Source organism: Pogoniulus pusillus, chromosome 10 (genome assembly GCF_015220805.1).
Source record: "Pogoniulus pusillus isolate bPogPus1 chromosome 10, bPogPus1.pri, whole genome shotgun sequence".
In the NCBI taxonomy this organism is placed as follows: domain Eukaryota; kingdom Metazoa; phylum Chordata; class Aves; order Piciformes; family Lybiidae; genus Pogoniulus; species Pogoniulus pusillus.
The window spans coordinates 8,400,354-8,424,194 of record NC_087273.1 but is presented as its reverse complement, the minus strand read 5'-3'; the positions used below and the strand labels follow the sequence as shown (position 1 = coordinate 8,424,194).

At 46.5% G+C, this 23,841-nt stretch overlaps 1 protein-coding gene and 1 long non-coding RNA gene across 12 annotated transcripts in view; one reads left to right on the top strand and one right to left on the bottom strand.

The window, feature by feature from the left end:
• WRN (WRN RecQ like helicase) overlaps positions 1–23,841 on the bottom strand; it is a 55,220-nt gene that overhangs the window by 6,509 nt on the left and 24,870 nt on the right. For 9 of the 10 annotated variants that reach the window (XM_064149746.1, XM_064149749.1, XM_064149751.1 and 6 more), the window contains 19 exons: positions 23,427–23,494; positions 22,397–22,505; positions 20,626–20,694; positions 19,184–19,266; positions 17,496–17,602; positions 14,748–14,935; positions 13,434–13,611; positions 12,666–12,847; positions 11,481–11,582; positions 10,998–11,090; positions 9,832–9,970; positions 8,568–8,738; positions 8,397–8,488; positions 7,424–7,508; positions 7,187–7,260; positions 5,766–5,844; positions 5,265–5,377; positions 4,296–4,410; positions 1,962–2,087 (listed from right to left, as the gene is read on the bottom strand). In XM_064149746.1, coding sequence (XP_064005816.1) covers positions 1,962–2,087; positions 4,296–4,410; positions 5,265–5,377; positions 5,766–5,844; positions 7,187–7,260; positions 7,424–7,508; positions 8,397–8,488; positions 8,568–8,738; positions 9,832–9,970; positions 10,998–11,090; positions 11,481–11,582; positions 12,666–12,847; positions 13,434–13,611; positions 14,748–14,935; positions 17,496–17,602; positions 19,184–19,266; positions 20,626–20,694; positions 22,397–22,505; positions 23,427–23,494 — 2,173 coding nt within the window. The remainder of the gene's footprint in view (positions 1–1,961; positions 2,088–4,295; positions 4,411–5,264; positions 5,378–5,765; positions 5,845–7,186; positions 7,261–7,423; positions 7,509–8,396; positions 8,489–8,567; positions 8,739–9,831; positions 9,971–10,997; positions 11,091–11,480; positions 11,583–12,665; positions 12,848–13,433; positions 13,612–14,747; positions 14,936–17,495; positions 17,603–19,183; positions 19,267–20,625; positions 20,695–22,396; positions 22,506–23,426; positions 23,495–23,841) is intronic. The other variant, XM_064149753.1, reaches the window with a different exon arrangement.
• Positions 1–23,841, top strand: part of LOC135178683 (uncharacterized) — a 38,866-nt gene that overhangs the window by 7,165 nt on the left and 7,860 nt on the right. The window contains exons 3-4 of one of the 2 annotated variants that reach the window (XR_010303684.1): positions 9,528–9,692; positions 10,928–11,160. This is a non-coding gene — a long non-coding RNA (uncharacterized LOC135178683). Of the gene's footprint in view, positions 1–9,527; positions 9,693–10,927; positions 11,161–23,841 lie in introns of those variants that run through there. The other variant, XR_010303685.1, reaches the window with a different exon arrangement.

Sequence of the window (23,841 nt, the reverse complement as noted above, 5' to 3'; positions counted from 1 at the left end):
TTAAGAGTCTGAAATACACCCAAAAACTTCCAACCTGGCTGCCTCCCACTCCCCAAAAGCAAAGAGAGGATATTCACAAACAGTAGTGCAGCAAAGCTCCTCAGAACCCTTCATTACTCTGAATATTTATCTCCAGCTTGTAAGGAGCATCTCTTGAGGTTACTACTTCTCAGCTTGGGTGCAACAGCTCAGCTTGAACTTACTTCAGATGAAGAGAGGTTCTACAGAGGCAGGTGCCATACAGCCACCTCAGAGGCTTGCTATCACTCACATCTCATGTCACAACACTTGCTACCACCCCCTTTCCACCCTGTGGGCAGCTGAATCCCAACAATCTCAGCCACAAAGGAAACAGATCAATCCAGCTCCTGCTTCCTGAGATTTCTGGACCAAAGCTTTGGCTGCCTCTGTGGTGCACTTGACCCACCAGGATCACTCATAGCATCTATGCAAAACACAGATAACAGCACTAAGCAATTACCCCTCACTTTATCATGTTAGATAAATTCTTCTCTTTGAGAGGTTTTTCTTCTTCTCTTACAAAATTTTCTCTTGGAAAAAAAAAATCTCAAACTCTATCCACCTAAGCTTCTACTTTTCAAAGAGAGGTTTCAAACTGGTTACCTGGCTTCCTGAAAAGAACAAGCATTTTCTGGCTTAATCATAGAATCAAACAGGTTGGATGAGACCTCCAAGATCATCCAGCCCAACCTAGCACCCAGCCCTAGACAAGCAACCAGACCATGGCACTAAGTGCCTCAGCCAGGCTTGGCTTCAACACCTCCAGCCACAGCCACTCCACCACCTCCCTGGGCAGCCCATTCCAATGCCAATCACTCTCTCTGCCAACAGCTTCCTCCTAACATCCAGCCTAGATCTCCCCCGACACAACTTGAGACTGTCCCGCCTTGTTCTGTTGCTGGGTGCCTGACAGAAGAGACCAAGCCCACCTGGCTACAGCCTCCCTTCAGGTAGTTGTAGAGAGCAATGAGCTCTGCCCTGAGCCTCCTCTTCTGCAGACTGCAAACCCCCAACTCCCTCAGCCTCTCCTCATAGGGTTTGTGCTCCAGGCCCCTCACCAGCTTTGTTGCCCTTCTCTGGACGTGTTTCAGTATCTCAACATCTGTCGTGAATTGAGGAGCCCAGAACTGGACCCAGTTCTCAAGGAAATTCACATATTGTGCATATCATCATCAGGATTTGTGGATACAGAGCATCAAGTCAGCCACTAGCAATTACACAAACTCTTCTTGGTAATTAGTCCTTAAGTACACTTAAGTTAGGGACCATCTCACAAGCTTTACTCACACTCTTGGCAAGAACAGAACTCAAATCAATTTAATTTTCCTACTGTAGAATTAAAAAGCAATAAATAGAACTGTATCAGAGCATCTCATGAGGCTGATCTTCACAGGGCATGTGATGTGATGCCAGCTTAGCCACACATCCTGTAGCACTTCGACAACGTAGACCTGACAGGTAACTTAGATTCATAGAATGGTTTGGTTTAGAAGGGACCTTGAAGATCATCCAGTTCCAACCCTCTGCCATGGGCAGGGACACCTCCTACTAGCTCAGGGTGCTCAAGGCCTCATCCAACTTGGCCTTGGACATCTCCAGGAAGGGGCATCCACAGCCTCTCTTGGCAGCCTGTTCCAGTGTCTCACCTTACCCTCAGGTTGTTTGTATGAGGAAGTGCAGCTTTCCAACACCTGCACTTGAACTTCAGTTTTGCACTGAATCCTCCCAGGAGTTTTGTTTCGTGACATCCAAGTCTTACCTCACTGTGTCTCACCTCACAGTAGGCCCAGTTCAAAGGGATAAGTCAGAGGAGCTATCATCTGCCAGCAACCTCACCCCACCACTGGGCAGATGATTTGGTTAGCTTGCAAACTGCCCTCTAAAAGCATCTCTGCTGTTAGTCTTCAAAGAGGAAGGGATCTCCACAGGGAAGAGCTTACCACAGAGAGATTTCTCTCATGGAACAGGACATATGTGACATGCTCTGAAGCAGACAGGGCTCTTGTATGCTTCCAGGGAGACACTTCCTTCTGATCTTTAAATCCAGATGTGGGGAATGCATCAGTCTAAAGGGAGATAAAGAGGATTGAGGAGAATTCTATTCCAGCAGCAACCAATGGATCAGCCTCCCATTACTTGAAGTTACCTGAAAAAGCCTAAGAATAGAGAAACCCATCTCTACAGAGGTTGGTTTTGACCACAAGTCCATGTTCCACAGAAAAGAAGACAACCAACTAAAGCAAAGAAGGAATCCAGATGGACAGCCACATATTCTCATCTTAAACCAAGCATGAGACTGTCCAAAGGACTTGCAGACAAAAACTACCAACCAGAAAACCGGCACCCAGGTCAACACAACCTTAGTTGTTGCTCATTACACATCAAACTATTCCATCAGAACAAAGTGTGGCATTCAGTCCACTGCTTGGCACAGGAAACTCCTCTAATTGTTTTTATTCTTTGCTTAACACACCTCAAAAATAAACTAGAAATTGTTTTGGTCCCCATTCCTAGATCCTAGGAGCTTTTTGTGAGGCAAAAAGGGCTCCACAGAGTCTTCTCAAGCGTTAAAGAGAAGTACAATCATAGAATCAATCAGGTTGGAAGAGACCTCCAAGATCATCCAGGCCAACCTAGCACCCATCCCTGTCCAGTCAACTAGACCATGGCACCAAGTGCCTCATCCAGGCTTTGCTTCAACATCTCCAGGCACAGCAACTCCACCACGTCCCTGGGCAGCCCATTCCAATGCCAATCACTCTCTCTGCCAACAGCTTCCTCCTAACATCCAGCCTAGACCTCCCCTGCCACAACTTGAGACTGTGTCCCCTTGTTCTGTCGCTGGTTGCCTGGCAGAAGAGCCCAACCCCACCTGGCTACAGCCTCCCTTCAGGTAGTTGTAGACAGCAATGAGGTCTGCCCTGAGCCTCCTCTTCTGCAGGCTGCACACCCCCAGCTACCTCAGCCTCTCCTCACAGGGCTGTGCTCCAGGCCCCTCACCAGCTTTGTCGCCCTCCTGTGGACACCTTCCAGCACCTCAACATCTCTCTTGAACTGAGGGGCCCAGAACTGGACACAGCACTCAAGGTGTGGCCTGACCAGTGCTGAGTGCAGAGCTTCCTAGCCTGGATAAATGCCTTTAATTGTAGGTTTACTGTAAAGAGTTAACCCTCCTGAGGGAGTGGTCTTGACCCTGACCCCAGGTCCTCCTGACTCCTCCCCGGGGGTGGGTGCCCTGGGGAGTCCAGGTGTAGTGCTTAGCCCAGTCCCAATTTCTGTCTAGCCCCCTATAAAAACAGAGGAATTTCTTGTTTCCTTGTCTCTCACTCTGCCTCCCTGCTTGACAGCACCACCCTCCTGTTCCTGCTACTCTTTGTTCCACCAGGTGGCCATCAGTGCAGGAGGTGTGGAAAACCCACTGCCATCAATCTGGGTGTACATACATATTTTGTGTCTTGTTTTCCCTTCCCAACACCTTTTTTTTGTAACTCCCCTACCTCAAACACTTTTTATTTATCGTTGAAATGTTGTCATTTAACTTCCAAATCGAAGTGAGACTATTTATTTGGGTGTGGTTTACCTTTTCCTCTCTACATCTAATTCCTTTCCTTTGAGAAAAAGGAGGGGGGAAGAGGGAAAGGCATCCTGTAGTATTTGAGTCTCTGGGAAATTTAGACTAGAACTGAGACATTTACACAGAAATTGCTTCATAATTCCTCTCTCATCCTCTGCTCTGCCCCTCTTTAGTGGTGTCTCTCACCACAGTGACTGATGAAGAATCACTCTACTGAAAGACAGAGTTAAAATTTAACTGTGAAGAGTATTTCCACCAGCTGGGAAGAAAAGGTCTTCTGCCAGTCTGCTAAGGAGAAACTGGGATCAAACAAAACCCTGCCCTCCAAATCTTAAGTCAATAAATCACACTGGAGGAAGGCCACTGGGCTCCAACCCCAAATCACAGTAACCAGCTGTAAGCTCTCAACAATACAGCACCTGTTGGTCATACAGCCTGGTCAGATGAGTGATCTTTATAATGATGCTGTGGACTTCAAAGATGTCCACACTAATCTAAGACATCAGGCAGAACCCAATCTCACTGCCAAGGAGCACATTCAGATGTCAAAGACCTGTGGGTGTGCAAGGCTAACAAGTTCCACTACCATGCTCGGATGGAATAGTTGTGACCAGGACAAGCTGAAGGAGAAATCAGACAGCTGCAGACCAAGTGATGTCTAAGGTTCTTACAAAGCAGCAGGCACTTCAGTAAGTCATACCTGCAAGCCACTTGCTTGGCAGAAGTCCTTAATTTCAGCCAGGAGAGGGACCAACATGGTGGATTTTGCTTCAGATACACCATCGATTCTCTTCACATTCTCCACAGTTGTAGGCCTGGTTTAGGATGAAGAATAAAAGCCATGGAAATGTCCTGTGCCAATGCTCTGAACATCAAGTGTCTGTGAATGACACAAACTTGGGCTATGCATCTATGAGTCAAAACCTGAGAATGTTGTCACTGTGCCCTCATCTCTTCAACTAATTCAGTTCACTGTTTGTGCTTCTGAATCACAAAGCTTGACCACAGCAAAAACCTTCACGTTTGCTGCTTAATACTTTGGAGGACCATCTTACCACATCCCTTTATCTACTTTTTACCTCCCAAGAGCACATAAGCCCAGAGCCCTTCCATGAAATAACAAACACATTCCAAAAATAGGAGTGTCTAGTGCCTTTTAGTAGCCAGGGAAGACACTTCAGATACATTACCAGCTGTGCAGCCTCACAACACCCTCTCAATGAGAAAAAAAATGATAGATTTTTTCCCCTTTTCAGCAGTTAGAGAGCAACAGTAAATTGTGTTTATTCTTTTACACTCCAGAGCTACCCAAGGTAAAGGGACAGCTGCTGACCTTTAGCTGACCCTTAGCAAGATAAGGGCATATAAGACTGATGAAAACGTCTGAGAGAAGCAGATGGAAAGGCAAAGACTGAGGTGGAAAGACAAGGAGTTTGGGTACAAAGTCAGGCAAAATTACTGTTTGAGGTTTTTCAACTAAGGGAAGAAGCAAGTCTGATATCAGTAACAGTTTAAATGACTTCAGTCAAGGGTCTACAAGGGTATTAGAGCAGACCAAGATCCTCAGGAGGACCTTCTCCTTCATCAGTGAGGCATGCCCAGAAAGGGGATTTGTGACTTGGCTTGCAAGCTGCTCAGTTTGTACAACATGCACCCATGCTGCCTTTACCTTATCCGTGCCATCTCCACCAGGACCTTGTTGGTTGCCAAGACAGCTGGAGGAATTACCTTCTCGTTAGCTACCTTCTGTCTAGCAGTCAGCAACTTGCCATACAGAGCAGTCTGTGAAGCAGAGAGCCAAATTCTCAGGAAGCAGCTCTAGATCACTCACATAGGTACAGAATCAAAGAATCATTTAGGCTGGGAAAAAAACCCTTAAAGCTTACACTTGAACTCTGTGATGTAACATTGCCAAGTCTGCCACTAAAATGTAGAATCACAGAATTGTTTTGGGTTGGAAAAGCCCTCTAAGATCATCAAATCCAACCTTTAACCTAAGGCCACCCTGCCCACTAAACCATGTCCCCACCTGCCATGTCCACACGTTTCTGGAACACCTCCAGGGATGGAGACTCCACCACCTCTGGATCCTCCAGAGGTCCCTTTCCAACTCCTACCATTCTGTGATTCTTTGTAGTTCACAGATATCATCCCTCTTCCAAAATCTTACCTCTAGTTCTTTTTCTCGTGATGAAGCAGATTCTGGGGGCTTCAAAGGTGATCTCCTCACTGGTGAGAGCTCTGCAGCACTAACAGAAAACAAACAAGTGTGAAACAAACCCTGCGTTAGATCAGCTTGTTCAGGAGTGTGGCACAAGGCTGTGGGAGAGCAGCAGCTCAGCTCACTTTGCCTGCTCTGACAGCACCATCAGACTTTGCTCTGGCACTTTGTGCACTCTCCCTGGACTTGGAGCTGGTTGGGACAGAATCAGCTGCATCCCTAAGGTAACAAAATTCCTCTGTCTAGTCCTGTAGCTTAAAAACAGCCTCTTCCTGTACACACCTCAAGCAGGTGAAACTGCAGTTTTGTGGGGAAATGATAACATTAATCCTGGCCAAAAAAGAGTTAATAAACTCCATAAACATCAGTGACAAGTACACTGCTGCTGTGCTGTGAGTAGAATTAGGCATATCTGTCTAGAGAGCAGCACCACAATCACCAGTCCATAGACTCAAGCATTTTGGGACAATTACCCCTAAATTAGACTGCTCTGATTACACTGAGAGATCTGTTAGCAGACAGGCTGTAATAAGAGCATCCTTTCCTAAGCAAAGTGTGAAATAACACTTTGCAGCTGCACCTGAAATTCATTTTGTTTTTACATAGCCACAGTGGCAATTTTTCAGCTTAAGTGACACATTCTATTTTCCTCTGGATGGGAGAATCAAGCTGCATGCCTGGAGGAGGACATGAACTGATCAAAAATGCAAGGTGGGTTTAATCTGAAGCATCACAGCAGTCAGGAGACAAATTACTTGACCCTAGGGAGCCTCAACTTGATCTCAAGTCTTTTCCAGACTGGTTCAGAAAGGCAGAAACCTACCTGCTGTCTTATAAGCCCTGCACAAGGCACATGTTTGGTTCTGCCAGCTTTAAGAGAGTCACAAGTTTGTCATCTAGTCCTTGAAGTAAGCAGGGAAAGGGACCTACAGGGAGGCTGGGGAGGGACTGTGGTGATAGGATGAGGGGAAGTGGTTTGAAACTGGAGCAGAGTAGACTTAGATTGGACATCAGGAAGAAGTTCTGCACGAGGGTGGGGAAATATTGGAACAGGTTGCCCATAGATGTGGTTGAGGCCCCATCCCTGGAGACATTTAAAGTCAGACTTGCTGTGGCCCTGGGCAGCCTGCTCTAGTTGGAGGTGTCCCTTCTGACTGCACAGTGATTGAACAAGATGACTTTTGAGGGTCCCTTCCAACCCAATGCAATCTGTGAATCCTCAGTTAGCTCAGGTTGCTCAGAACCCCAGGAAGCTTGACTTTGAAAGCATTTTACACTCATTCAAGATGCTGATTTTAAGGATCATCCTACAACCCCTATCCCTACTAAGTGTCAAAACCAGATAACTGGTTTCATTTAGAATACTGTACCTGTTAAGCACATTACTGTTGCTTGGAGAACTTTTACCTTTTCTGTCATATGAAAACATTTCATACAGAGACATCTATGAGAAAAAACAAACCAGAACAACATGTTAATTGACCAGGTTTTCTGAAGCTGATGTTAGCAGCAAAATAATCCATCTGTGACACCATGATACACTTGCAAGATTTTAATGTGAGCAAGGATGGACCACGGAGCAGAGGAGGAGGTGTCCTCATACACACCTGCTTGACTGGTGAATTCTTTGTTCCTTTCAGATCTGGGGAGCGCTGTGTTGAGAGGAGAGGTACAGGAGGTCCAGATCTGCTGCTGGAGTAAAATTAATCAGACCTTAACCAAATCAAATTCATAGAATCACAGAATGCTTTCAGTCGGAAGGGACCTTAAAGATCATCCAGTTCCAACTCTGCCATGGGCAGGCACACCTCCCACTAGCCCAGGCTGCTCAAGGCCTTGAACACCTCCAGGGAGAGGGCATCCACAACCTCCTCAGTCAACCTGTTCCAGTGTCTCTCCACCCTCACTGTCAATAATTTCTTCCTAATCTCCAGTCTCAATCTCTTGCAGCATCAATCTATTCCCTCTCATCATATTACAAGAAGCCCCTGTGTAAAATATTCCTCTCCAACTTTCTTCTATCCCACTTCAGGTACTGAAAGACTGCTCTCATACCAGCAGTCAGAGCTGTCTATCCAGGCACACCCACTAATATTTCTTTTGTTATGCTACTAAAGAAAAGATAATACAGTCAGTCAGGGTTGGAAGGGACCATAAGAATCATCTAGTTCCACCCCCCCTGCCATGGGCAGGGACACCCTACCCTAGAGCAGGCTGGCCACAGCCTCATCCAGCCTGGCCTTAAAGACCTCCACGGATAGGACCTCAACCACCTCCCTGGGCAACCCATTTCAGGCTCTCACCACTCTCATGCTGAACAACTTCCTCCTCACGTCCAGCTTGAACCTACCCACCTCCTGCTTTGCTCCATTCCCCCTAGTCTTGTCACCACCTGGTATCCTTAAAAAAGTCCCTCCCCAGGTTTTTTGTAGATCAAGTGATCTAGAAAAAAAAACAAACTAGTGCAACTGAGATGCTGAAGTCTCCTGTCCAAGCTAGTCCTTTCCAGAAGCAGGCTATAGAAGCTGATAATATGTATTTCAGTTGAACAACAGGCACCCAAGAGAACACAAGAATTACCTTCTAGAAGGTCTCTGTAGATTAAGGTCTTCACTGGACTGTAGTAGAAGACTTGGATTTGAGGGAGGCTGAGTTTTCAACCAACTTCTACCCTGGAAGAAACAAACCATACGGCTTAGCCACAGGTGGCTCAGAGCAGTTTTCAATGGGTAGGGTCATACTGCTAAGTACCTTCAGGGTAAGCACACACGTGGTTGTAAACTTGTTCTGCCCAGAGACTTCTTTGAGGAATCCTTCCAGTATCAGCTGTTGGAAGAGCAACTTCCACCAGTTCTCAGGCCACTCTTTCCCACTGCCAAAGAGAGGGTGCTTTCGGTATTTGTTTGGCAAGCGCTGAGAGCTCTGAAATGATTGAAAGACCTGGTCAGACTTCTCTTGGGAGAGGAAGCTTCCACCACAACCAGTTGTAAGGAGTTAGGTTGCTAAAACTGAGATGTTTGTCTCAACACTGTCCCGTGAAGATGGCAACCAAAGCGACTGAACAAGGGTATCTTGAGGCTTCCGGGACCTGTGAGATGTCACAGAATCCATATTGGTCTTTATCTACCTCTTTGCATTTGGTATTTCCTGCTTCTCTTCCTTTTCTCTTGGCCTAACTTTTCCTCCTGCACACATAAGTGAAAGAAAATTTGAGAGATTTTCTCAACCAACTACTTGGTTTCATTCGGGGGGGGGTCTTTAAAAGAACCTTCTCATCCACAGAAGCAGATTGAGACATCAGTAAACCAAAAGCCAGGGATGTGAGGAACACGTCCTCAAGAGAACAGAGCCAGGCTCTTCTCATGCTGTCCAATGACAGGACAAGGGGCAATGGGTGCAAGCTCCTCTGGGAGCTACCCCAGGAACAGAAGGAAAAACATTTTCAGTGTGAGGGTGACTTTCAAAACCCACCTGGATGCGTTCCTGTGGGACCCTGCTCTGGCAGGGGAATTGGTCTCAATGATCTCCAGCGGTCCCTTACAACCCTTACTACTCTATGATAAACCTATGCTTAGCTCACAAAACTGTTAAACACCTCCTTCCTGTATGGAAGAGCTCACAGGAACAACCCAGACATCCAGAGGAGCAAATAAAACCATCCTAGTACAGCTTGTATTCCAATCTCTGAATATTTTTATGCCCTTCTAACAGGTCCACATCCTTCTTCCACTGAGAGCTCCAGAGATGGACACAGCATTGCAGGCAAGGTCTCAACAGAGCAGAGCAGAACAGTTAGCTTGCTGCATAAGAAGTGTTGCTGAACAGCTTCAGAAAGTCTAGACAACATCTGCAGATACTCATCTCTCCAAAAAGAAGGTACTAAATATATCTCTGTGTGTGTACACATTTACACATGCCACAGATCCAGGTATTGTTTGGTGTACTAATGAAGAGGGACACTCTCAGAGCACCTCTGCCCTCAAGCACACACAAAAAACACTTGACTATCACTTACAGACCCTCGGAGGAACAGAATGGGAAGTTTGGTTCCAAACTTCTCTTCCATAGCAATCACTGCAGACATCAGCTGATGTGCCTGCTTCCCAAAATCCTGCAAACCACCCTCTGACTCGCTGGGGACTGCACAAGAGGCTCTGAAATGCACCAAGAAAATGAAGTTTAACAGACATACATATACCAGTCACAGAATCCCAGCATGGTGGAGGTTGGAAGGGATCTTTGGGGATCATCCAGTCTAACCCCTCCATGCTAAAGCATGGTCACCCACAGCAGGTTGCTCACGATCACAACTGTCAGGTGGGTTTGGAATCTCTCTGAAGGAGACTCCACAACCTCTCTGGGCAGTCTGCTACAACCCTCAAAGCAAAGTTGTTTCTTGTGTTTAAGTGGAGCTTCCTAGGTTCTAGTTTGTGCCCACTGCTCCTTGTGTCCTATCCCTGGGCATCACTGAAGAGAGTGTGACATCCTCTGTCCCTCTTTCACATATTAGACACCTCCAACCAGATCAGTCTGCCCAGGGCCACAGCAAGTCTGAACTTTCATCTCCAGGGACAGCATCAACCACCTCTCTGGGCAACCTGTTGCAATACTTTACTACTCTCATTGCAAAGACCTTCCTCCTTATGTCTAATCTTTTATCATGACTCCAGGGCAGACAGAAGAAACTGAGTAAGGTGTTTGTGCTCCTCTCTGTGTGACTACAAACCCCAGGCTTCCCTTTGGCACATCAATGAGATCATCACTAGCAATGCTAGAGGGAACATATGTCAGCACATGTTTTAACAGAACAGCTCCCCTAGCACTCTGCAGATTTAACCTTAGACACATAAAATGAGTGTTTTCTTTTGGGATTAATTACCTAACAGGACTTAAAGTGATGAACCAAAGTGTATTTCACAGCCTGAAGACTTCCACTCTTAGGAACTCTGAGCAGACTTTGTTTCCGGGCTTCCCCTACAGCCTAACTCTAAGAGCTTATAAACTGCCTCATAGCTTAGCTCTTTAGGAAAAGGTTAGAGGCAGTTGTTCAAAGATAAACTTCAGGCTGCACATCTGCACCATCAGATGCATTCAAAAGTCAATTCTTTCAGGTAATTTGCCTTGTAAATCAGCCTGAGAGAACATAACCCCTTGCATCAGTCTTCAGGGAAGAAAGCTTACCTGGACCTGCAATTATCACAGCATTCTTCTGTGCCCATGATGCCAGAGGAAACCTTTCGGAGTTGTTTGTCTTCAAAATGAGACAGGATTATTCTACCCAAGGGAACAGAGGGAATTAAATAAAAGAGCAAGAATTTACACATTAAATTCACTGCAGAAAACAGAGCTGAAATCAGCGTCATTAATTAATTCACTGGGGAGCCAATTATTTGGCCTTGATTCCTCTAAAGAAAAACTGGGGGGGTGGGAGGGGGAGGGGATGGGGGTCTGAAAAGTAAATAAGGAACTATTTGATGTGTATGTAGAAGTGTGCTGAAGGTTGTATCTTTTGCTGCTGCTTTTTTAGTACAAAGCCTGTTTGCAGAACACATTGTGTAGACAAGAAGCCTTCTGCTCACAACCTCTAGTTGGGATTGGCTCACCCTGACTCTTAGCACAGTTACTTGAAGTGACATCAAGCATTAAGTAGATTCCAGAACTCACTTCCTCCTGCAGCTGTTGGCCATGAGGTACTTCTCGATTTTCCCCAGCATCTTCAGCTTGTACAGTCGGAAGTTTTCATTGCGTATCTCAGTTAGGAGATGTCTGCCAGGCACAATTGAAAAGGAAGAGCCTTACTTTGAGGGAGATGGTGGAGTCATCATTCCTCAAGGCCTGCGTGACCACCCCAGGGCCAGTTACTTACAAGACAGGTGGCCAGGTTCTATCACTGACTGCTTGGCAAAACATCTTTAGAAAGCAGAATTAGACAAGGGAAAACTCACTGAATCATAGAATGGCTTAGGTTGGAAGAGACCTCAGAGATCATCTGTTCCAACCTCCCTGCCATGGGCAGGGACACCTCTAAACTACACTTGGCTGCTCCAGGCCTTATCCAGCCTGACCTTGAACACCCCCCAGGGAAGAGGCATCCACAACCTCCCTGAGCAGCCTATTCCAGAGTCTCACTACCCCTTGTACTGAGTAGCTTCCCTCTAAGATCCAGTCTGAACCTACTCTCCCTCACCTATGGATTATCTTCTATTAAGCCTACCCTAGCAGTGTGTGTGCAGAGGAAAGGATTTGGAACTGGGTTGAAAAACAAACCCCATTTTGAGCCAAACCCACCCTGTATTCAGCACTGGTCAGGCCACACCTTGAGTACTGTGTCCAGTTCTGGGCCCCTCAATCCAAGAGAGATGTTGAGGTGCTGGAACGCATCCAGAGAAGGGCAACAAAGCTGGTGAGGGGCCTGGAACACAAACCCGATGAGGAGAGGCTGAGGGAGCTGGGGCTGTTTAGCCTGGAGAAGAGGAGGCTCAGGGGTGACCTCATTGCTATCTACAACTCCGTGAAGGGAGGCTGTAGCCAGGTGGGGTTGGTCTCTTCTCCCAAACAGCCAGCAACAGAAGAAGGGGACACAGTCTCAAGTTGTGCCAGGGGAAGTATAGGCTGGATGTTAGGAGGAAGCTGTTGGCAGAGAGAGTGATTGGCATTGGAATGGGCTGCCCAGGGAGGCGGTGGAGTTGCTGTCCCTGAGGTGTTCAAGAAAAGCCTGGCTGGGGCACTTAGTGCCATGGTCTAGTTGACTGGCCAGGGCTGGGTGCTAGGTTGGCCTGGATGATCTTGGAGGTCTCTTCCAACCTGGTTGATTCTATGATCCTATGCAAAGCAGTTGTCTCAATTTACCTGTTGAAATTCAAGTCTGTGCTTGTCCACAAGACATGACAAGAAGCAGGGAGCCCATCACGACCAGCTCTCCCAATTTCTTGGTAATAGGATTCCATATCCTTCGGGGCACCATAATGAATAACCATCCGGATATCTGCTTTATTGATGCCCATTCCAAACGCCACTGTAGCCACAACACACTGCAAAACAGATGCCACAGGCTGCACGTTTAGAAACCAGCATCAGCAGTGTGCCTGCAATAATGCTCGTGCACTTAGTGACAACTACTTGTTACAAGACTCAAAGATTCAGCCTAAGTTACAATGTCTTTGAACTCACATTTGACTTCCATGGTGCTTTTGTTCAACACTGATTTTTGGGCAGAGGATGAGTTTAGGGTTATAAACAAGGCAGTGATGATATCTTGTGGCAAATGCCAGAATGTTTTCAAGTAGCTATCAAAAAAGGCACAAAAATCTGTTGTGAAGAGGAGCACAAGAAATCCCAGGATGACTCTTTGACTGCTTAGCTGCAGGAGGAAGCAAGCAGCTCACAGAAGTTGTGATGATATTGGTCCAGCTAACATTAGTTTCCCCAGAAAAAGGAGAAGGAATTTGAAACATAAGCCAGGAATTCAATTACTGTCAGCACAGACCAGCAACTTCTCTGCCCAGAATTGAAGACAAACAGTAAATGGGAAACACATGTTGATATTCCCAAATTCTTTCCTCTACCAGAAACTCTGCAATTACAAACAGGATCAAGTGGACTTAGTTTCCTACATACCTGGATTTCATCTCTCATGAACTTGTGATGAGTGTCCCTCCTCTGTTTGATTCCCATACCAGCATGGTACGCACCACAGGCCACACTGAGTTGCATCAGTTCAGACATAACCTGTTCAGTGGCCTTTCTAGAAGGGCAGTAGATGATGGTGGGGCCTTCAAACTCATACACAAGGCTCCTGGAAGTAATAGAAACATGTAAAGACACAGAAGAAGTCATCCTTCTGCAAGAAGTCTGACTGCACCTAGTTGAAAAAAGACAAAGCAGCTTTTCCAGCAGTTTGCCTTCGTGGGCATTTAGAAACCGAAATGGATTTTAACTGGATTCACTCATACACAAATTGCCCATCCTTTGGAAAAATGGAATTGGAAGTGAGTTGATGCTTTTAAGCTCATTTTGCAAAACACAGAAGATTGTGATCGCTAGAAGCAGCAGGATAAGGTCTCCCAGTTGCCTTAAAGTCATCAGGAAATCAGCTGTCACTTGAAAGGTCTGCATTTGCGTAACAAGGTACAAATGAGCAGCGAGGAATTCATTTATACTGCTGCAGAGGCAGGCATTGCAGCTTGCAGAAAACACCAGAGCCAGAATGGATCCACCACTGGGTCTACTGACAGCAAAGAACTGCAGTTCTGCTTTGGTTAAAAAAAAAAATCATCTTTCTCGAGCTTGCTAAAGGACTCACACTGTTTGGGATCAGTCCAAATCAGAAAATTCATCATCATCATCATCATCCCATTTGCTACAGTGTCAGCAGGTCCTCTGAGGATCAGATGATCCTGAAGAGCCTTTTGGTCTCTTCTCCCAGACAACCAGCAACAGAACAAGGGGACACAGTCTCAAGTTGTGCCAGGGGAAGTATAGGCTGGATGTTAGGAGGAAGTTGTTGGCAGAGAGAGTGATTGGCATTGGAATGGGCTGCCCAGGGAGGTGGTGGAGTCACCATCACTGGAGGTGTTCAAGAAAAGCCTGGCTGGGGCACTTAGTGCCATGGTCTGGTTGACTGGATAGGGCTGGGTGCTAGGTTGGCCTGGATGATCTTGGAGGTCTCTTCCAACCTGGTTGATTCTATGAACATGCAAACAGCAAGAATCCAACACTTGCCTCAAAAACTGAGAGAGGGAGGTGGGCACAGCACCACAGGACACAACACGAGTGATTACTGCGACATCAGAGCCAAGCTACAGACAAATCCCAGCCTCTTCCTCACCAAATAAGATTAAAATGGCTACAAAATCTTAGTTAAATGCTACTGAAACTCCAAAATACCAACATGTATTTGAGGGACCAATCAAAACAGATTTAAATCTTTACCCTCCTTTCCTGACAAGGAACTGCTTCAAATCCCTAAGGATATCTCCACTTTGTCGTCCAACTTCTAAGTACAGGTTAGGTCTGTCAAAACTAGTACATGTGACCTGGGGGTTCTTCAGGTTCAGACATTTCATTATGTCCTCTCTAATTGATGGACTTGCAGTTGCTGTTAAAGCAACAATGGGAACCTGCAAGACAAAAAATAGAAGAAAAACTTCAAGAGCTCTCACTGATATTTATCTCTAACCAAAAATCAATTGTGAGTCAAAGCTGAAATAGATTAAAATACTGATTTAGTGTTTCTGATCACTGGATCACAGCATGTTGGGGGTTGGATGGGACCTCAAAAGATCATCCAGTCCAACCCCCTGCCAGAGCAAGATCACCTAGGGCAGAAATTCCAGATGAGTTTTGGATGTCTCCAGAGAAGGAGACTCCACACCCTCTCTGGGCAGTCTGCTCCAGGCCTCCAGCACCCTCACAGTGACAAAGTTTTCCCTTCTGTTCCTGTAGCACCTCCTCTGCCCCAGCTTGCCCCCACTGCCTCTTGTCCTGTCACTGGGCATCCCTAAGCAGAGCCTGGCTCTATCCTGGCACTGCCCCGCACATCTTTATCACAATGAATGAGGTCTGCCCTCAGGCTCCTCTGGTCCTAGCTCAAGCGCCCCAGCTCCCTCACAAGCAGATGTTCCACTGCCTGCAGCACCTTTGTGGCTCTGTGCTGGACTCTTCCAGGTAATTTCCTGAGATCCTTCTTGAGCTGAGGGACCCAGAACTGGACACAATATTCCAGATGTGGCCTCAGCAGGACTGAGTAAAGGGGGAGGAAAACCTCTCTTGACCGACTCAACTCACCCCTTCTAATCCACCCAGGATGCCCTTAGCCTTCATTAGCCACAAGAGCACATTGCTGGCTCATGGGCATTCTTCTGCCTACCAGGATCCTCAGGTTCCTTTCCCTTGAGCTACTCTCCAACAGGTCAATTCCACTCTCTACTTGTCCATAAGGTTGTTCTTCCCCACATTCAAGACTCTACCTTTGTCCTCGTTGGATTTCATTCCATTTCTCCCTGCCCAGCACTCCAGCCTGTCCAGATCTGGCTGAACAGCAGCACAGCCTGACGGGGTGTCAGGCACTGCTCTCAGTTTGGTGCCATCAGCAAACTTGCTGCCAGGGCCCTCTGTGAATCATGCAGGTCAGTGACTAAATACACTGAACAGTCCTGGTGCCAGCACCAACTCAGCTACTTGAGAAATATTTAATATTGAGCTTCTTAGAGCATTGATCTACACTGTAAAGGAGAGCAGGCAGGGACAGAACATTGCTGAAATAAAGGGATTTATTCTTCAGCTGTGCTTTAGTCACATCTTCAACATATCTACAGTAATTTCTGACAGGGTTAGTTAAATCTAAAGAAGATAGGAAGGAACTTCCAAAAGCAGCATGGTCTAAAATTTCAGTCTATATTTTTGAGCTTAGGCTTGAGGAATATCTAGAAATCACAGCTGCTTGCTCTTGTAAGCACTCAATTTAGAACAGAGTAAGACAGAAAATTCCCCAGTATTAAGGCAGAAACTTAGAGATAACATCACCATCATCCTCAGGATAAGGACTCAAAACAAATAATTACATTTCCAAAGTTTCTGGTAGTCCAGGTTCAAAATATCCTTCACTTAAAAGCTTGGTATTTGCAACTATCATCTCAAATTAGAACATCCTTCTCTTACATCTAGCTGGCAGCTGTCACTTGTGGTGATCCCCAAGGATCAGTCCTGGGCCCAGTCCTGTTCAATATCTTTACTGATGATCTGGACGAGGGGATTGAGTCCAGCATCAGTAAGTTTGCAGATGACACCAAGTTAGGAGCAGGTGTGGATCTGTTGGAGGGTAGAAGAGCCCTGTAGAGGGACCTGGAGAGGCTGGATGGGTGGGCAGAGGCCAATGGGATGAGATTTAACACGGCCAAGTGCAAAGTTTTGCACTTTGTCCACAGCAACCCCAAGCAGCACTATAGCCTGGGGACAGAGTGGCTGAGAGAAGCCAGGATGAAAGAGACCTGGGGGTGCTGGTGGATAGTAGCTGAACATGAGCCAGCAGTGTGCCCAGGTGGCCAAGAGAGTCAGTGGCATCCTGGCCTGGATCAGGAACAGTGTGGCCAGCAAGACAAGGGAGGTTCTTCTGCCCCTGTACTCAGCACTGATCAGGCCACACCTTGAGTGCTGTGTCCAGTTCTGGGCTCCTCAATTCAAGAGAGATGTTGAGGTGCTGGAACACATCCAGAGAAGGGCAACAAAGCTGGTGAGGGGCCTGGAACACAAACCCTATGAGGAGAGGCTGAGGGAGCTGGGGATGTGCAGTCTGGAGAAGAGGAGGCTTAGGGCAGAACTCATTGCTGTCTACAACTACCTGAAGGGAGGCTGTAGCCAGGTGGGGTTGGTCTCTTCTGCCAGGCAACCAGCAACAAAGCAGGGGGACACAGTCTAAGTTGTGTCAGGGGAGGTCTAGGCTGGATGTTAGGAGGAAGTTGTTGGCAGAGAGAGTGATTGGCATTGGAATGGGCTGCCCAGGGAGGTGGTGGGGTGTCTGTCCCCGGGGGTGTTGAAGAAAAGCCTGGATGAGGCACTTAGTGCCATGGTCTAGTTGACTGGCTAGGGCTGGGTGCTAGGTTGACCTGGATGATCTTGGAGGTCTCTTCCAGCCTGCTTGATTCTGTGATGCTATACAAACCAACCACGGCAAAAGCTCACCGATGGCAGAGCCTTCTTCAATGAGCCCAAGCTTCTAAAGGAATTCCTGAAGTCATGGCCCCACTCAGAAATGCAGTGAGCTTCATCCACAGCTATAAGGGTAACACCTGGTGGGCACAGAAGCACAGCACGGTCACCTCAGCGAGGTAAACCAGCAGTGACAGAATACAAACATCCTATTCTTCTCAACATGCAGCTTTCCTGAGAAGGCACCAGAAGGCTCCTTGAATATTTTTTTCTACTGTTCCAACTCCTCAAGGCCATTTTTGTAATAGCCTCTTAGTAACAAGGCCCAAGAGCTTTGGATGGACTCCCCCCCAACTTTCATAGAATGGGTTGAAAGGGACCTTGAAGATCATTCTAGTTCCAACCTCTCCACCATGGGCAGGGACACCTCCCATTAAATCAGGTCGCTCAAGGCAGTAACACCTCCAGGGAGAGGGCATCCATAACCTCCCAGAGCAACCTGTTCCAGCATCTCATCACCCTCACTGTCAAGATATTTCTTCCTAATCTGCAGCCTAAATCCACCCTCTTGCAGCTTCAATCCATTCCCTCTCACCCTATCACTAAAAGCCCCTCTTGTCTTTCCTTTAGGCCCCCTTCAGATACTGGAAAGCTGCTTCCTTCTCCAAACTCCAAATCTCCAACATCCTTCATCACAACAGGTCAAAATAGGACCTTTTTCTACCCTTTGCTAACCAGACTTTCTGAATAATAGTCACAAATGCTGAGTAGAAATGTCACTAGGTTTGTTTTCTGGATTATGAACAGAAAGTTTGGGATTCTAAAGTCTATACTGAAGAGATAAGTGAGAGTGCTTTATGCTTGAGGAGGAGTGATTTAGACTAGAGATGAGGAAGAAATTCCTGAGAACGAGGGTGAGGAGATGCTGGAACAGATTGCTCAGGGAGGTTGTGGATGCCCTCTCCCTGGAGGTATTCTAGGCCAAGCTGGATAAAGCCTTGAGCAACCTGCTCTAGTGGAAGGCATCCCTGCCTATGGCATGGGGGTGGGAGCTGGATGATCCTGAAGGTCCCTTGTAACCCAAACCATTCTATGAATGCCCCTAGAAGACAACCTTACATTTTCTGAACCAGAGAACTCCCTCTAGTTGAGTACAGATATCCCACTTTGCCTGTTCAAAGTGCTCTAGTGTCAGACAGGTCAAGAACACAGCATTTCATGGCTCATCTTCTCTCTAGATAGTCCTCCCTGCTCACAGCACTAGAAATCCAGTTTCTTAGAAAAAAAAAAACCCAAACCCATAATAATAAAGTATTATACTCTTGGAGTTTCTGTGCATTGCATTTAGCCTATAAGAGCTGCACCAGTTTGAAAAGATGATTTGAAGATGCATTAGTGTTTTAAAACACAATTTCATTACTACACTGAGGAATAGCAAAGGTATTTGAATACTTAGAAGGTTAAAATATTTAGAGATATTAAATTCTCTTCCTGTGATTTAAAGATCAGTGTTTTAGCACCTCTGTAACTTGTCAAACATTCCCATGCCAAAACCACACTGAAGGCACTGCTCAGATGATTTTTTTCAGTCACTGACAGCATCCTCTAACACCTTTACTGGCTGCCACTAGCTTCTGAGCTCACCAGAAGTAAGAAACTGGTGTAAATGCTCAAGATTTAAGCTGTCTACCAACTCATCCACAACCTTACCCCCAACTTACCAATCGTTTGGTGAAGATCCTCAAGTAATTGTAAGTTCCCTGAACAGAATTCTGGAGTCATATATATGACTCTGTACTGACCTCTGGAACAGCAAGAAAATACTGTCAATGAAAGCAAAAACAAAACCCCAGATGACTCCACCAGAGGAAACAAACCACCAGTGACTAGAAGGTATCAGTGAGAACAAGTACAGATTTCTGGATAAGGAACAACAGAAAAGGAGCAAAGACTGGAGAAAACATTCCAGAAGAGTGGAGAGAGCAAAGCAGTGCACAGCATTACAAAGAAACAGCAGAGAAGTTCACCAGACTTTAGAGGCTCACAGGATGTCAAGGGTTGGAAGAGACCCAAAGAGATCATCCAGTCCAACCTCCCTGCCAGAGCAGGACCACACAATCTAGCTCAGGTCACAGGGCAATGCATCCAGACAGGCCTTGAAAGTCTCCAGAAGAGACTCCACAATCTCTCTGGGGAGCCTGTTCCAGTGCTCTGGGATCCTCACAGTAAAGAAGTTCCCCTTTGTGTTGAGGTGGAACCTCCTGTGCTGCAACTTACATCTATTGCTCCTTGTCCTATCCTAGGGAGCAAGTGAGCAGAGCCTGTCCCCCACCTCCTGACTTCAGATACTTATTTATTAACCCCCCCCCGTCTTCCCTTCTCCCGACTAAAAGGCCCCAGGTCCCTCTGCCTTCCCTCATCAGGCAGTGCTCCAGTCCCCTCATCATCCTCATATCCCTCCACCGGACCTTCTCCAGCAGATCCCAGTTCCTCTTAAACTGGGGAACCCAAAACTGAATGCAGTACTCAAGATGAGGTCTCATCAGGGCAGAGTGGAGAGGGAAGAGAACCTCCCTTGATCTGCTGGCACACTCTTCTTAATGCACCTTCAGATCCCATTGGCCCTCTTGGCTAGAGGGCACATTGCTGTCCCATGGACAATGTGTTATCCACCAGCACTCCCAGGTCCCTCTCTACAGGGCTGCTCTCCAGTGGATTACCTCCCAGTCTGGACTGGTGCAGTTTATTATTCCTCCCCAGGTGCAGGATCCTGCACTTTTCCTTGCTGACCCTCATTAGGTTCCTCTGTGCCCAGCTCTGCAATCTGTCCAGGTCTCACTGGATGGCCACACAGCCTTCTTTAGACCAAGAAGGGACTGTTGTGATGACTTGGTGAGAAACACAGGTTTAAGACCAGTGTAGAATCATGGATGAATCACAACAGAGCTGAGTCAATGAGCTCCATCTCCCCAGAAGGCAAAAGAAGGTGGCTATAGCCTCCCACACGTTCAGCCTGGGTGAAGACAGCAACATCACAGACTGCCAGGTTCCAGATCTGGGCCAGAATCCAGAGTTTCAGTGGTGACAGAGCAAGGAGACATTCCACCTCACAAACACAGCTATGTCAGAAGCAGCAGTCCCAGAAAGCTCAGCCAAAACTTACTCTCTGATGCAGTCTTTGATGTTCTTTGACTGAGCTGAACCAAGCAAGCAAGCTGGAATCCCTGACATGCTGCAGGAATAAAAAGCACAGTCATGAACAGATTTCCTCTCAACACTTTCTGCCTCAGCTTTCAGGCTTTGCCAGCACCTCAAAAGAAGTTCAAGCTGCACAATCAGAGACTACTTTCTTACAAGGATCCTTGTGGGGGAGAAAAACCTTTTGAAAAGGGAATGGTCTGTAGCTATTCCTGTCACCTAAATGCTCTTCTGCTTCACCTCTATCTGTCTCCAGCACACATTTGATTAGTGCAACAAAGGAACAGAGAAATCAAGACCATTTTTTTTTGCACAAGAGCTAAATTTACTCCTAAAACATATAAAAAAAAAAAGGAGAGGTGATAAGGACATTTTCTTTGGCTGTGTTACCTTATGCACTTCATCACACCTGGATGTAAGCCTTACTAGCTTGTAACTTTAACTTGTCTTTCAGTCTTTGGTGAGCTACTGATGCTCCACCTGCAAACTTCCCATCAGGTGGCTGCATTTTAATGCCACAATCAATAATTAGGCTTTCCCAGCTCAGCTAGTTCATATCTGACCTCCTCAAGTTGGTGATTTAGTGCATTTTATTGCAGGCTTTTGTTTCAACAGCTTCCTTCCTCTGTGTTTTGGTCCTTGGCAGAACTGCACCCAGACCAACAAATTACTGCATTGCATTAGGTTGTAGAAATTCAGTCTCTTCAAGCTTTCAAAACGAATGACCCACTGAGAAGGCAGTGAATAAACCCTTGCCACTGAGGAAAACAGTATGAAAGCCAAAGAAGCAGCTGAATACATATAGCCACCCTGCTGATTAATACTCTGTCTAGGAGCTATAGAGCCAGCTTAGGCTGTCCAGCCATTCATCTGCACACAGTCGTGATGTGCAGCAGCAAAGACCACACATAATTGATGTTCCTGACTTCAAAAAAATCTTCATATCCCCTCTTTCACAAAAGACCTGTTCTTTCCAAGTTGGACAAGGCAGGAATGAACTAGACAACTCAGCAGGCTTCCCCACAGCTGAAATGGAAAAATGTCAGAAGTGAATAGCTGTTATAATAGAAAGCAAGCACATGGAGAGAAAGCATTATCGGGGATTAAAATCAAAGAGATTTATCTTGACAACAGCTCTAACTGCTCATGTAAGAGCAATTCTGTGGCACCTACTAGTTCCTCCATCAAACCTTTTAAAGAAGTGAGGAGGCCAGGTGTTAGGAGACCTACTGCACTGTCTGTCTTAAAAGGCTGTGCCACAGCTTTGATCTGAATGGCCTACAGCTTCTTCTGGCTGTGCACTGTTCAGATGTTACTTCTCAGACCCAAAGGAAGCCCAACCGAATCCTGACAGAACTCTCCTAGCCTGTGGAGCTCCCTCCATCAGTCTGGTCAGTCAAAAAGGGCCTATGAATCCAGAAACACTTCAGGATCCACCTAGAAGGAGAGCTCTTATGCAAACTACAGAATGACAGAACGTTACGGGTTGGAAGGGAGCTCCAAATCATCTGGGCCAACTCCTGGTTCAGGCAGCAGTGCAGCTAACTGGCAAATGCAGGGAGCTCAGCCTATTTATAGGCTTTGCTTGTGTTCCTGGAGGAACATATGCCTCCAGCTGACACACAAACAGCTTGCTGTACAAAGCTGCAACCTTAAACACCAAGAAATGGCACAAGCAGAACCCGTGGGTTTCCACAGGCAATGCAGCAGCAGCTTGTTACTATCACGCTACTTACGTCAGCTGCAGCACCTGGTCCTCCATCAAGGAGATAAGGGGACAGATAACAATTCCTGTACACCCAGTATAAACAGGAGGAAACTGGTAGCACAAGCTTTTCCCATAGCCTTAAAGAAAAAAGGGCAGAAGTGAATATCATGCTTTCAGGACAGCTATGACACACAGCTACAAGCTACAGTTCTAACACAGATTCACAGAATGGTTTGGATTGGAAGAGATCTTCAAGATCATTCAGTTCTAACCCCCTGCCATGGGCAAGGACACCTCCCACTAGTCCAGGATGCTCAAGGCCTCATCCAACCTGGCCTTGAACACCTCCAGGGAGGTGTTCACGACTTCCCTGGGTAACCTGTTTCAGTGTCTCTCACCACCCTCGATGGAAATTTCTTCCCAATCTCCAGTCTATATTTCCCCTCCTCAAGTTTCAATCCACTCCCTCTCATGCTATCACTACAAGCCCTTGTAAGAAGTCCCTTTCCAGCTTTCTTGTAGAGCCCCTTCAGGTCCTTGAAGGCAAATAAAGGTCTCCTCAGAACCTTTTCTTCTCCAGGCTGAACAACCCCAGCTCTCTCAGGACAGGCTCTTCATCCCTCTGATCATCTTTGTGGCCTCCCCTGGACCCTCTCTAGCAGCTCTACAGCCTTCTTATGCCAGGGACACCAGAGCTATATGACCAAGTGAGGTCTCAACAGAGCAGAGAGGAAGAATCCCCTCCCTGTCCTGCTGGTCACACTGCCCTTGATATATCTCATCAAGCTCTAGAAATATCATGTTTGTTCTGCCAGTAGAGGAACAAAGATGCCAGATAAGTCTGGTCAGCATCTATTTGATACTCCTCCCTGACAGAAGTCAGTGACAAAGGCTAGGACAGAAAAACAACTAGCCAGCATGGCTGGCTCAGACTTCCAGCCTCAATCAGGGCACCCTGCTCACATGAGCCACCTGGACAGTCTCCAAGTGCGAGTCCTACTCTCCCCCTAAAAAGGAAAAGCTTTTTCACAGCTTCTTAGGATGTAAAGGTAACTTACCAGTTGCCATGACAACAAGATTATCTCTTCTGTCTTCTAACACAGAATTGATCACTTTCCACTGGACCCTTTAAATTAAACAAAGGGGAATATTCTATTTTTCACCACCACACAGAACACATAAATTTTGTCAAACTGCATATTCAGTTGAGTCTCAGGTTACAGAAACCTTGCCTCAGAGTGTTGCCTTTGCACACTGCAACCAGCCAACCACTCCAACCACTGCAGAGGTAACACCAATATTACAGTGGGGAGCTTCATCAGGACTAAGGCAAGCAACGCTTGACACAGTCATTGACAGAAGATGACAAAGCTAATTGAGTCTCACATACATTAGTATTGGGAAAATTGCAGCCAGCTTCCACACAAGAGGTCCTGAGCATGACCTTTTGTGGCCTCACATCTGCAGTCAGTT